This window comes from Epinephelus lanceolatus, chromosome 7, assembly GCF_041903045.1.
Source record: "Epinephelus lanceolatus isolate andai-2023 chromosome 7, ASM4190304v1, whole genome shotgun sequence".
Taxonomy (NCBI): domain Eukaryota; kingdom Metazoa; phylum Chordata; class Actinopteri; order Perciformes; family Serranidae; genus Epinephelus; species Epinephelus lanceolatus.
The window spans coordinates 18832688-18846912 of NC_135740.1; the positions used below are offsets into that span (position 1 = coordinate 18832688).

General features: G+C 42.3%; 1 protein-coding gene across 1 annotated transcript; it reads left to right on the forward strand.

Moving 5' to 3' along the window:
* The first annotated feature begins 545 nt into the window (after window positions 1-545).
* dusp1 (dual specificity phosphatase 1) lies at window positions 546-3857 on the forward strand. The gene is made up of 4 exons (XM_033633565.2): window positions 546-1181; window positions 1422-1561; window positions 1676-1895; window positions 2596-3857. Exons 1-4 carry the CDS (start codon window positions 773-775, stop codon window positions 2949-2951), a joined length of 1125 nt encoding a protein of 374 aa, XP_033489456.1. The 5' UTR covers window positions 546-772; the 3' UTR covers window positions 2952-3857.
* The last annotated feature ends 10368 nt before the right edge of the window (window positions 3858-14225 follow it).

Consider the following 14225-nt stretch of genomic DNA (forward strand, 5'->3'; position numbering starts at 1 on the left):
TCTATACAGTGATTAACTTTTATGGTTGGCCTTTGCTCTCGGGGCATTGAACACTATGTACCTCTGACTAATAAAAACAAAGAATAAACCTTTATGGCCCCCCACGCCAGATATTTACTTATTATCTTGTTATTTGTCAACTCTCAGGTGAAGAGGCAAAATAGAAATCTAATTAAACATCATGGAAAATTTGGCAAATTCCTAATTTGCTGACACACAATTTGAGCAAACAGTGATAATTTGGAAACATCAGCTTATTTATACAAGTGTCATAAAAGATGAAAACATGAGCAGGTCTCCCCCCCTCAGTGAAAACTTCCTTGACACTATGTGCCCGCGTACGTGCATCACGCATGTACAGAAATGTCCCTCATGTGCGCGAGCGCTGTTCTGCCCTAGTGCACCCGCAGAGGGCGAGGGGGGAGGGGGGCAGCGGGCAATGACGTCCGCAGCGCTGGCAGGAAGCCAAGAGGGGCGGCCGCCTGACGTCAGTGGCCTCTCATTCACAAGCACGAGCCGTATATAAACGCTTTCAAAGCGCCCACAGGCAGAACCAACTCACTGTAAAGTTGAATTTACGGAACTTTTTTTTAAAAAGAACTTTAACTACCGGATACACTCGAGAAGAGGACCGGCTTTGACAGTCATAAAACTTTTTTTTGACTTTTGTGTTTCTGTTTAAACGAACCGGAACAAAGGACTCGCCGCTTTAAAGATCACTTAACCGTCGTCTCAACGGCCTAAACTTCTGTTTTCCTGCCGTTCAAGCTTTATGTATTTGGATTTTAAATTTATATCCCGCTGTCCTACTATGGTCATAATGGAGGTCCCCACCATCGACTGCGCGTCCCTCCGTGGCTTGTTGGAGGGCGACGTCCCGGGCTGCCTGGTGCTGGACTGCCGCTCTTTCCTCTCCTTCAACTCGTCCCACATATCGGGCTCCACCAACGTCCGCTTCAGCACCATAGTGCGCAGGAGAGCCAGGGGGGGTCTAGGACTTGAGCACATTGTCCCCAACGAGGACACCAGGACTCGGCTCCTGTCCGGGGAGTACCAGTCTGTGGTACTTCTCGACGACCGGAGCTTTGACTTGAGCCAGGCGAAGAAAGACGGGACGTTGATGCTTGCTGTTACGGCCCTGTGTCGCGACCCCTGTGGAGCCAGGGTTTTCATCCTGAAAGGTAAGAATAAAAAGTTATTTAACTGTTTAAAAGAGCCTCACACAATTGTTTGACTGTATCCTAACAACGGGGCAACAAATGCGGATTACAGCTGTCACCACACCAGCTGGTGTTGGAGTAAACACTGTTCTAAAATAGCCCCAAGAGCAGTTGTTACCTTTTTTGAGACCCATATTGAAATGTGGATGTCTGTCAGCTGTTCTGTGATCTAACCTAGACATCTTTTTCTCCCCTTTTCAGGTGGTTTTGACACATTTACCACAGAGTATCCAGATATGTGTACCAAACCCTCCCCTCCACAAGGACTCAGTTTGCCCCTGAGCTCCAGCCAGAGTGCAGACCCAAGCTGTAGCCCATGCAACACTCCTTTATATGATCAGGTCAGTATTTTTGTTTATTAATATACAGATAATGAGTCTAAACATGCTCTTGTTTGTTTCTTACTTCCTGATGTACTATTTTGGTGTTGACTGAATGTTTATTTTTCTGTGTAGGGTGGTCCCGTGGAAATCTTGCCTTTCCTGTACCTTGGCAGCGCTTACCACGCTTCAAGAAAAGACATGTTAGACATGCTGGGGATCACTGCTTTAATCAACGTCTCTGCCAACTGCCCCAACCACTTTGTTGACTCCTTCCAGTATAAAAGCATCCCGGTCGAGGACAACCACAAGGCCGATATCAGCTCCTGGTTCAACGAGGCAATCGAATTTATCGGTGAGTACATCCACCATGTTTATCCCCTTCAGACCCCCTCAACTGCGAAATGTGAGGGCCTATCACAGCTGTTACCGCCTGAGCTCATTGGTGGCAGGCATATACAAACACCCAACCCCCTTCTTCCTTCACAACACTCTTTGACTCCCGGATTTAAATTTTAAAAAGTTCCCTCCAAAACGGACCAGCTGGCTCGGCACAGGCTCCCCACTCCACCACAATGGCAGTTACATCATCGCCACATCTCAGGCGTAGAAAAAGGGATGCCCCCTTTTAATGAATTGTGAGGCAACGGCCCCAAACTAGTTGTGTGGAGGGTAGGCTGGCTGGGCTTGAATGGCTCCCTCCGCGCCACTCTTTGTTCTGGCTGAACAAAAGGCAATTTCTCCTCACTCACTGTCGGCCTTCCTCCCAGATCAATACCCCTAGCAGGGGTCTGTTCCCCTCTTTTGTCCATTCAGACTGCCTCCTTTGGGAATAACCCCCACAAGCTCACACCCTGCACCCCTATTAACTGTGTTCCTGTGTCTTAATGAGCGCTGTTGAATTTAAATAGCAACTCCAAGTGTTGGGAAGACTTTTGTGTTTTTGCCTTCCTGTGACAGAGAGTTTGAACCTCCTGTCTTTGCAAATGCATGTCATCACCTGATAAGTGTTTACTGTAAACTAATGTTGCTCTCTCCTCTCTCCTCCCCCACAGATTCGGTTAGGAATAAAGGAGGTCGTGTTTTTGTGCACTGTCAAGCAGGCATCTCCCGCTCCGCCACCATATGCCTTGCCTACCTCATGCGGACCAACCGTGTGAAGCTGGACGAGGCCTTTGAGTTTGTCAAGCAGCGCCGCAGCATCATCTCCCCCAACTTCAGCTTCATGGGTCAGCTCCTTCAGTTTGAGTCCCAGGTCCTGGCATCGTCTACTTGCTCCTCAGAGGCGGGAAGTCCAGCCATCGGCAACAGCAGCACAGTCTTCAATTTCCCAGTCTCAATCCCTGTACACACATCGGCTGGTCAGCTGTCATTCCTCCACAGTCCCATCACCACCTCTCCCAGCTGCTGAGGAAGGTGTGGGGAGCACAGACTTTGCTTGGACTTAAACTCACAGGTGACTCTGCAAAGAGCACTGCACAAAAATCACGTCTGGTTGTATCCCATTTGTGGTGATACTGGTATCACTGGACAGAATGGGAACTCTTGTTTGGGGTCAGTTTATTTTGACTAATCTGCTGGCCATATCTCCGATGGCCTGCTCATTTTAAAGGGAGATTAGATAACTACCAGTATTCATGTTGTACCTCCTAAATGTGAAAGTCATCCTAGATGGCTTGGGAAATGGCTGAAAAGGTAGTTGAGATTATTCCTGTAGAGGAAGTATAGAAGTATCTGAATATTCTTTATTCAAAGGACTGATTTTTTTCCATGAAGGCAACTGCTTTTGATAATCGTAATCATTTTTAAGCAAACAAAATGGAGAGGGCTAACAGTTGTCTCAGGAATGTTGACTTATCCTCTCACGTGTTGCTTTCCATACTTCTTAAGGAAAGCAACGTTAACACGTTGCCCGGCGTGGCAATGGAAGCTACTCCTTCATTTGACGAACAATGAATGTATCCCCCTCTTTGCAGTGTAGATGTGACAGAAAATCTTCATGTTTAGTTTGAGAGTTGAATGGGTTGCCAATCAAAATGCAAATACCTGCCTTTCAAGACATCATGAAACCTTGACGATCCTGACACATTTGGGGAAATGGACCATTAAATACCTCATGTTTGTGTACTGTGTACTGCAGCGCTGTGATGACAGAACCCCTACAACTACTAAAAACGGGGACACGTTGTCCTCAGTGGCTGCATTCTGACATATTTATTGAACTAAAGTAATATATTTCTTTATCATATCTATTTTTGCATATGTTTGTTTAAATGTTGTTTTTATACCGTTTAATAAATCTCATCTGACTTTTGTACTTGGTTGAACATTTTGTCCTTTTTTTTCCTTCCCTTTATGTCAGAAGACATTTATTTACTAGTGTCTAATAATGGACAATGACTTGCAAATAATTTAGGCAACACAGATTAATAATCTGGCAGAGCTGAAATTAAAGTGTGGATCTATTTCAGCATCTAGTTATCTGCCCATATGCCAAGTAATTTGAGGTTACTGATAGATGGGACAGATTTATCTTCCCCTAGTGGCATTATCAGGTGATAAACATAAAAAAGTTGGTGCAAAACACAAACTAAGTTCATAATCCAACCGTCTCCCAAAATGAAATAGAATTCTGTCTTCAGAAATAAAATGTTTGACATATGGCCAGTAGCACAAATTGTAGGGCTGCAACCAGCCATTATTTCATTATTGATTTATTTGTTGAATATTTTCCCTATAAATAGTTTGGTCACTAGGGTATCAGAAACTATAAAAACAAAGAAATTAATAAAAATTGTAATTTCCCAAAGTTGGAGCTGTCTGACTGACTGATCAAAACTGAAATATTTAATTTAATATTATAGATGACTAATAAAAACAGTAAATATTCACATTTTAATCGAAGGTGTTACCAAAATTCATCCATTGTAGAAATTTTGAATTTTTTTGTTGATTGAATAATTCTATTAGCAGAAACCGAAACAATTGATGAAGTTTTTTCAGTTTTATTTTAATGCTTACAAAGACCAAAAGGAGCACCAGAAAAACAACAACAACAAAAAAATGGCGCCGCACCTAAACAAAGCTTAGGCGAATCTGACCCTCTGGCATGTCAGAAATATCTTTGTGCACATCCTTCCCTGTTTTGTTCCATGCGATGGAATCCTATCATATATCTGCATAAGGACTCTGCCCACATAAGAAGCATGATGTCATGGCGTCGGCCATTGTTCAGGCCACACTCCCTCTGTATGAACCCATCTGAGAGCAGGGCAGCAGCAGGAGGCCTAGAGAATCAGCGAAGGAGCCCCCCCTCTGCGGCCACAATAGGAGCAGCTGCAAGGCGTTTGGGAAAAGTGTGACAACTAAAGAGCATTCAGGGCTCAGTCAAGCACTGGCCTTGTGTCCCCTGCCTCCCGCACCAATGGGGAGGTGGAGACGAAGATGGCCGTGAAAGGGAAAGGAATATGTTTGGGTTGCAAATTAGCCAAAACATTGGCTTTGACCCTTGATGGGGGTGTGAGAAAAAGGAGAGCAAACTTCCTCCAGAGGTGATGATGATGATACCCCAACACCTCCACTACAGAATAAGTTATGTGTTTATTAAAACTAAGGTTTAAGGAGAGAAAACTTTACATTTTGATAACCCTTTAATTTTACGCAAAGTCCAACAAATCCCAAAATGTATCCTCTAAACTGACATGCACTTCTTATCTGACAGCAACGCAAATGTTTGCCTCTGAGAGAAAACATCACCAGTGAGTGTCACTGCCTCTGGGATGAAAGGCTCATTCATGACCTCACCAGCTCCCCAAGACAAGCTGTGGTTTTGGTGACATATGTGCGACACCCCTCCCCCAACCAGCCCACCCGCCTTTGTGTCCTTAGATTTCCTGTTGTCAGGAGGGACGTTGGCAGGAGTGTGTGTTTGTGTGTGTGTGTGTGTGTGTGAAAGTCGTTAGGAATCTTTTATGATCTGATGAAGGAGCTTAGGAGGGGAAAAAGCCCTCAGTCAATTGACAGGTCAGGGACATTAAAGCACTGGGATTTAAAGTGTGTGTGTGTGTGTGTGTGTGTGTGTGTGTGAGACAGTCTGAATGTGGTGTGAGACAATGTCAAGGTGCTATCCTCAAAGTAATCCTGAGACAGCGACTTCATTTTTACTGGTTTAAATTAAAATTGAAAGTAAAAGTTTGCCTCTGACATGCTGAGTCATATATTCTTTTATCATATCCCCAAATCTTTATTTGGTATCAGTCAGACAGAACTGACTATAACGTCATTTGCCAGTTTCACCTTGTTGTCACTTGGCCGTCCCATTTAGCAACTGAGCTCTGACTCAACTTCAAAGTCATTTTAATTAACACAATCCAGAGAAAACAATGGTTATATAATGTGTCAGACACCGCTGCCATGGCAGGAAGGGACATAACCCCACCACTCCCTTATTACATAATCCAGTTTGGATAAAATGTGTGGGAGGTGATCTAAATTTCATGACTTTTTCCACATCAGATATGTCATACCTACACACGTCTTTAAAGGACGAGAACTGAATTCTGTCTCACAAGCCCAAAAAGTTCGATTCAAACTTGGACTGTAATGTGGAATCAAATGTCTCTGCCATTTGAGAGCCTTGCTACAAGCCTGCTCACAATGTCGCTATAAAAAAACACATGAGATCACCATTATATTAAAACAATATGACACCCTATCTCTAGTTCAGCTTTCAAGATTCAGCTCTGTTGCCCAGTTTGAGGTGATAAAATGATTACATCGTAAATGCCTATAAAATTTGATTTATATTAGATATAGTAGAATATTAGATGTTAACTGCAAAGCAGTGTCACACACTTTATCATTGTCTTCATATGTACAGTATAATGTGCATTCATTTGCATAGAAATGATTTGTTATTGTGTCTTATTCAGTTTTTTTTAATAGAAACTGGGATTAATTGTGGCCAGCAGGTTTACAGTTTGAACTACAGATGGCTGCACTTGAGCACAAAGCACACAGTTGTGTTGCATTACTGAAAACAATAGGCTTTTATTTTAACCCTGCTCCATGTTGCAGCATGTAATAATAAAAACACAGGATAACCACAGATCCTGTGGTTTGCATGTAGCCCAGTTATGAGGTGAATTCATTCCAAAAATTAGGCTGTGATTATGCCATATTTTGAAGAGGGAGAGGGAACATTTTGGCTAATTTGGGTCTTTTTCGATGCATTTTTTCTTGAATTTGATTCTATTTAGTTTTTTAAAGGTGTGTACATGACATACATATATTACTCCTTCCAGGGTGTTGGAACATATGGTACATTTCTTATATTATGGAGACAGCCTCCGGTATTAAAACATCCAGTAAAAATAAATACATAATCGAACAAATGAATAAGTCCAGAAGGAAATGAAAAAATAAAACAACACCAAAGGAAAATGATGTCATACACATATCTCATGGGCCACTACAGGATCACATAATCACAGGGGACACTTATATCTACTGAGACCTGTCTTCCATTTTAATGTGAGCCCAGAACAGGTCCCAGGGTGACACCCGTTCCTCCTGATCGCCACTAATTCTACTAACCATACATTTGTAAGATGCTGTTTCCACCACTGACTGCACTAACCCATTCAAGTGTCTTTCAATAACCGAACAGACTGTAACTATTCACACAATAATAACAGTAAATACACACTTAAATATGTTTGGTATTTGAGACCGGTCCCCAACATAACTTTGAGCCAAATGAACTTCTTAAAAAGTGCTAATACCTGGATCCAAAGTGGTCTAATCAAACTGCATAAAGAGGCAAAGTCTCTCTGCTTCCAGTGGAATACCATGGGATCCTATGTTGGAAAAACATGTATGTTAGTCACTTGGGTGGAACAATTTTTTTCATTCCAATTGAATCATATCATGAATTACACGTGTGATGTTTGTCAATTTGGAACATCATTTTGCAAGTCAAGACAGTCACAGTTTGTCATAAAACTGCTGAAGCATAGAACTGTGAAAGTACCTGATTTAACAGACTACACCAGTAGTGTAGGTGATGTCATAGGTTTCTCTCTCGCTGAGGCTATGACGCTGGTGTGTTTTGTTACATACTCACCCGAGCAACAGGTCATGCTTTTACTTTCGCTTTATAGCTGATAGTGAGATCAGGAGTCACTGGGTAAAACACACTGGGTGAGGAGACGCACCACTGAACCACGTCTCTAAGATGAGACACATGGTTCACTGAGTGGTTTCACACAAAACTAAAAAGTTCTATGACAAACCAACGACAAACTGAGACTCTTTAGACTTGAGAAATGATCTGAAAAATGGACAAACATGGTACGTGTAAAGCATGGCACAATTCAGACAGGATCAAAAAATGATCTGCCCCTTGCTGTTGACCACCGAACTTATTTTTTATCAAGACAAGAGGTGCTTCTCAAAGTCAAGGAATGATCCTTAAATGGCTGAATTTCAAGGAGGCTACATCATCAAATCCGGCCTAAGGACAGAATCCTTCCTTCACAGAATCTTCAAGGATGCCTGTACGTATCCTCAGTTGGTTTAAAATACCCATTACTCTTTGCACACGATTTGCTGGAATTAAAGGCGGAGCCTCCTTCATTTCAAGTATAATCCAGAAATAAGTTTTCCCTTAAAGTCACGTGACTCTGAAAATACTGCTACATTTGTTCAAATTGTATAACAGCATTAGAGAATGCCAAAATTATCACAGTGATCTGAAAACCCCTCAGTCTGCTAAGGGTTAATGACGTACACCTGGGGGCACTCGCTAGCCTGTTCCAATGTGTGCTCACCGAATGCTAGGAAGGACTCTTGCCTAGTCTCTGTTGGATCCTTCCTTGGACAGATCAGTCCTACCAAGGAAGGATCCTTGACTTTGAGAGACACCAAAGGTCCCTTTGGGGACAGCGGAAGGAGATGGACTTTGCCTCTCTATTCCCAGATACAGTGCAGGACAGTTCCTATTCACAGAATCCAATGTTGCAGTACATCAAGACTCATTGCAGTGAGTTTTTATGGAGTCTACTGTCTGTCCTGTAGAGAGCTTCTGCATTTAACTTGCAATGAAAATGTCTCAAATGTCTGAATAGGGGATTGTTTTTCTTCAATCGACATAGTTCAGGAAGGCAACGCAGCAGCTGTTGTTTCAACTCACTTTCAGCTGCGCTACCACATAAAGATAAAGCAGCTTTATCATTTTTATGGTCTCGCCTGAAATATTCACACACACACAGTATACAAGACTAAATAACAAAGACAACAACCTTACGCCCTAAATCTTACCCGACTTCCTGTGTGAGATGGCCTTAAGTGTGAATGTGATTGCCAGCATGCTTACTGGAGGATCCTGGGTAATTACACCTCTCACACTTCATCATACCTTGAAACTGGATTAAGTCTCTCACACTCACACATGCACTCTCACAGACACACACAGCACGCTGAGTGAGAAGATTTAGTCCACACACTGATGTCATGGCAGAATACTCACCTGGAGTAAATCTGTAAAAGGATTAAGATTGGGACGGGGAGGCCTCTGTGACGTCCTGTGGCTGTACTATTGTGCTGGCTTGTTCCAACCTTTACTCCAACACAGAGGGAAGGCACGTCCTGCCAGATGCCAAATCTCGTGGCACTGTCGTAAACAGAGTCAGCATGACAGTTTCCTCTAAAGGAGGTCAATGTGTCAAAACCACAGACTGTACAAAAGAAGTGGAGCTGTATAGCCACTGTGACGTAACCCATTGGTTTGTCGAACTACAGTTTATGGTCCTTGCCATCTTGTTTTTTTCAGCAAAAAGCGACCATAGTTGGACGAGTTGGGGAGGATATGTATTTCTACAACTATCTTGATAGACCAGTTGCTGTGGTAGCAACACATCAATCACAAGGAAGTCACACCCTAGAGCAGGGGCGGACTGGCAACAAAAAGCAGCTCTTGAATTTGCTGTCAAGCGAGAATTATTTGTTACACCAAATTAGAACAACAGTTCCGAAAAAGTTTGGACATTGTGTTAAATGAAAACAGAAACAGAATGCAATGAACTGCAAATCCTTCTGACCTATATTTAACTGAATACAGTAAAAAGACAAGATATTTATTGTTCAAACTGAGTTTATTCTTATTTAAAGTAAATGTAAATGTAAACAATTTACTGGCTGCAACACATTTCAAAAAAGTTGGGGCAGAGGCCACAAAAGACCAGGAAATGTGTGGAATGCTTAAAAAACATCTGTTGGAAACATTCAGCTTCTGCGTCCAGCCCCAACAAAACGTAGCAAAAAGTCTATTTAAACAAAAACGGTGGTGCGTCGAACACAATTATGTTACATAGGGCCACAACATTTTAATAAGGAAGGGTTTAATTCCATTCAGTTCAGTTTAAAGGGGCTTTATTGGCATGGTAAACATATGCTTACATTGCCTAATCAAGTGTGACATGACTGGGCATTAAAGGGGCATCCACATGAGGCTAAGCTGTTCACAAGCGGACGGTGCAATGTTCACCACTAAGTAGGGTAGTCCAAGAACATTTCTCAACGCTCAGCTGCAATAATGTAATCCATCTGTAATCCATCATACCATCAAAACATTCAGAGAATCCAGAGAATCTCTGTATGTAAGGGGCAAAGCTAAAAACCAACATTGACTGCCCCCTGACCTCCGACCCCTTAGATGGCGCTGCATTAAAAACCAACAATGATTATAAAAAGGATATTACCAACTGGACTCAGGAACACTTTGGAAAACCAGTGTTGTTATACACAGTTCATCGCTGCATCTTCAAACGCAAGTAAGACTCTACCATGCAAAGTTTAAGGCACAACATGGATCAACAAGAACATCCATATGCTGCCATCCATCCTTTTCAGGTACGTCTCTGCTTATTCCTTATAAGCACCTAATTAAATTTAGCTTAACTTAGCTTAATAGCCATATTTAAAGAATGATTTAAAAATTACGACGCAGTCAACAGTGCTGAAAACACAAAAACTTGATTAGGACGACCAGACTCTATCTAAAGGTGCACGCTATATTCACAATACATATTTAGTTGAAGTACACTAGATTAAGACTGAGTAAATATATGTATTTAACAAATGATTTTTATTGCTGAGCTGGCTAACTTGATCAAATATTATATGCCTTATCAAGGGTACCCAACACAGTGGCTGCGAGCGCTTGGTCACCTGCAGGGAGCCAATGAGTCGCCTGCAGGGCACGTTCTAAAAATAACTGGGGTCAAGCCAACCGTAACTCGCATCTCTGTGGTCAAATCGGCCAACGCTAACTGTAGTGCACCCATATGCATTTTGACAGCCCAGATCGAGCTGAAGAGAAGAGCTGGCGACAGATTTGGCAAAGTTAGCAGCAAGGTAAGTATGTGGCTATGTCCTGTTTCTAAAATGAGGGTGTTAACAAACGGTAGGTTCGAGAAAAAAGGCTAGCCATCACAAGGCTAGCCCAAAGGGAAAATTCTCGACCTTTCTGATGGCCAGTCAGCCTGACCTAAAGCATACATTTTACTCTAAATGGGACCATACTTTACCAAATGAGCATCATGCTGTATTAAAGAAAGCTTAGTGAGATTACTAAAATGTTTACTGAGGTTATACATTTTGGTGAAAACCAAAACCTGATTCAGACACTTTTAATGGATAAATTAAACCAGCAATGTAGCAGGTAAAATATATAAAAAGCAATAAAGAGAGAGAGAGAGAAATGTGTTTCACATTTCAACCCTTTTCCATTACTGCTGATAAAAACCCCCACTTCCATCAAATCTTCTGTATTCATGACATTCCAGAGCAAAGCTCCACCAGAATCCCTGCAAAAGAAGCCAGACACACTGCTGTTGCGTGACAGGAGCCCAGATAAGGCCAGATCTGTGACATGATAACCAAAGACTTGCATAGCTCAGGGATTGTCAGGACATTACGTATGGCTGCAGTGAAGTGGCCTTTCCTTGCCAGCAGGGCTCCCCTTCCTTTAACAACCCTATCTGGAATGTCAGACGACGGTGAAAGAGGAACTATGTCGGGCCTAAAGGTGTGCTCTGGTTTATCATTCAGAGCATCTCTACAGAAGCTGAACAATATTAATCTTCCATTGTGTTTGTGGTTGTTCCACCTGTTCAGATAAGAGTTCTGTTACACCCTGGCAGAAAGGGCAGCATTAATTCTCTAACTATAAAACAAAGTAAAGTTAAAAAAAATCAAGCTGACATGCAGATATAACAGCTTTAACTTGCTCATAATCGAGATATTTGAATTATAGCCAGAAGTAAGACACCCTTCAATCCCTGCAGAGCCTCATTCACCACGCCGAGTCTGAGGAGAGCCTGTACTTTTCCACTCACTGGAGGTACGGGGTTGTGTTCACAAGCAGCAGTGAGATCCTGTGTGGAGTATTCAAGGAATGTCTGGCATCCTGTCTTCTACACTGACTGCACTCTGGGTAGATGATGTCACAGCCAAAGAACATACAGATGAGCAGACATAAATCCCATTAGGGCGCCACAGCTGTGCTCCGCAGCTAAATCCATTAATATTTATTAGAATATTTTTGGTTAATTAAAGAAAAAGGGTTCAAATGGCCAAATAGTTTGGCTGTGATCACACTTATGACGTCTTTCCCGATCCATATAATGCACCGTAATTATATGTCTGGCTTTTATCAGAGGACTGATACGCATCATCAACTGCTCTCACAAAATACCACAGTAGTCAAAGCTAACGTGGAAACAAGTTGAGTCCAGGATCAGTAATCTTGTCCTCTTCAGTGCTTAAGTAATGCAGTAATACTAGAAACAAAAACCCTGCATCACAGATTTGAGGCCCCGGGAAAAAAACAAGCATGGGACACCCTAACTGCAAATCCTGACCCTTTTCCAGTCCACATGGATACAAAGACTTACTTATAAGCCGCAGCAGATCCCACATGACTGAGAAATGATCAGCACTCATATGGTCTTACTAGAGGAACATTGTGTTTTCCTCAGACGAGAGAAGCTACCAAAAGCTTATCATTGATTAGATATATTTTAATTTTCATAGGAGTATTTGTAGATCCATTTTGACTGAAGGGGGTTTATATGATTGATTAAGTAAGAGGAAGGATGTTTGCTGATAAGCTGTCCAGTAAACTGTCCATCTTGGCCATAGAACATGATCTTTCTCTTACTGCAGTGATGATCAAACTTCAACAGAAAACATGTGGGTATTATTAGTTCTGCATATTTCCTGTACATTTACACATCTATATATATTTCACACATTCTCGCACATTGATGGCTTGCATTTATGTCTATAGGGTTTTAAAGGAGCTATATGTAAGAAATCTAAAGCAAATAGTCGTAAAATCCTCCTAATATGTCACAGAGACTAAGGAATAATGTTCATATAACATACTGACCTCACTGACAACAATAGTACGGCCAGAATATTCGCATTTAAAAAAATATTTTACAGTCCGCAAATCATGTTTATGTTTTGAATTTGTGTTTTGGCCTGTTGTGCCACCCACCGCCGTCTACCAGTCACACAGTCAGTAGAGTCTCAGCATCAGTTACAGTTACGACTGAGCTACAGCAGCACGGCAAGCAGCATTAGCAGTGTCCCGGTACATAACATTAGCAGCCGGCTCCTCCTCCGCTGTATCCCGGCAGCAGCGTTAGCAGTGTCCCGGTACATAGCATTAGAAGCCGACTTTTCCTCAGTTGTATCCCGGCAGCAGCGTTAGCAGTGTCCCGGTACATAACATTAGCAGTCTCCTCAGCTGTATCCCGGCAGCAGTGTTAGCAGCAGAGAAGCCAGACTTGCTCGAACGGTCCGCTGGAAAACCGAAGATCAAGGACGCAGCGACACGGCCCTGCCACGGCAGCTGCCCATGGGCAAACAAATCAGTCTCCAGCGTGCCGCTGTCCAGCAACCTCGAATCTGTAGGGGAGGGGGGGGGGGGGGGGCGGACACGACTCGCGGCAGTAATTTGAATTTGAGTGCAGTAACCGTTTTGGCCACATTCTTACATACAGCGCCTTTAAATCATACCTGTAAGTTGTGTTTTGTGACTTCATCTTGTACTTTTACTTTAAAGCATTTGACACATTTGAAAATGTAGAAGATTAATTTTACTGTTGATGTTCAATTTTTTAACCTTTGTATGCTATTACAGTGAAATGTACCAATCTTCACCATAGAGCTATTAAAGAGATATTTTTGGGGGGCTTTTGCAATCCTGAGTTACATTTTGATTGAAGAATATTGACGCCAACATGTCATTCAGCTATTTTGAAACAGTTTCTGGTGATTCTAGGCAAGGTATAAGAGAAAACTTGCTTTGATCGGCCTTGAATCATGCCCAGACAAGACACCTGCAGACAAGTGGCACTAGTTCTCCTGCTTTACATAATACCATAGGCATAGATTACGGGGTATTCTATGTTTAATATTTAAAGTATGTGCGTTTTTGCATTTGTTGGACTTTAATTGTGACAAAATTAGGCATTTACACCATACACTGATGCAGAAAAGACAAAAATTGGTGCATAAAAGCTCACCAGAGTGCAGGAAATTGAGGGTTTGATGCTCAAAATTTTCTGGTGAAGGACTCCTAAACACCCTGTTTCATTTATGTGTCTCCCAACGT

Bases quoted from the DNA above. Each gene is read 5' to 3' on its own strand.
- dusp1 (XM_033633565.2), top strand. From the start codon at position 773: ATGTATTTGGATTTTAAATTTATATCCCGCTGTCCTACTATGGTCATA. The intron at 1,182-1,421 runs GTAAGAATAAAA...TCCCCTTTTCAG, and splicing joins CAGGGTTTTCATCCTGAAAG to GTGGTTTTGACACATTTACC. The intron at 1,896-2,595 runs GTGAGTACATCC...CCTCCCCCACAG, and splicing joins CGAGGCAATCGAATTTATCG to ATTCGGTTAGGAATAAAGGA.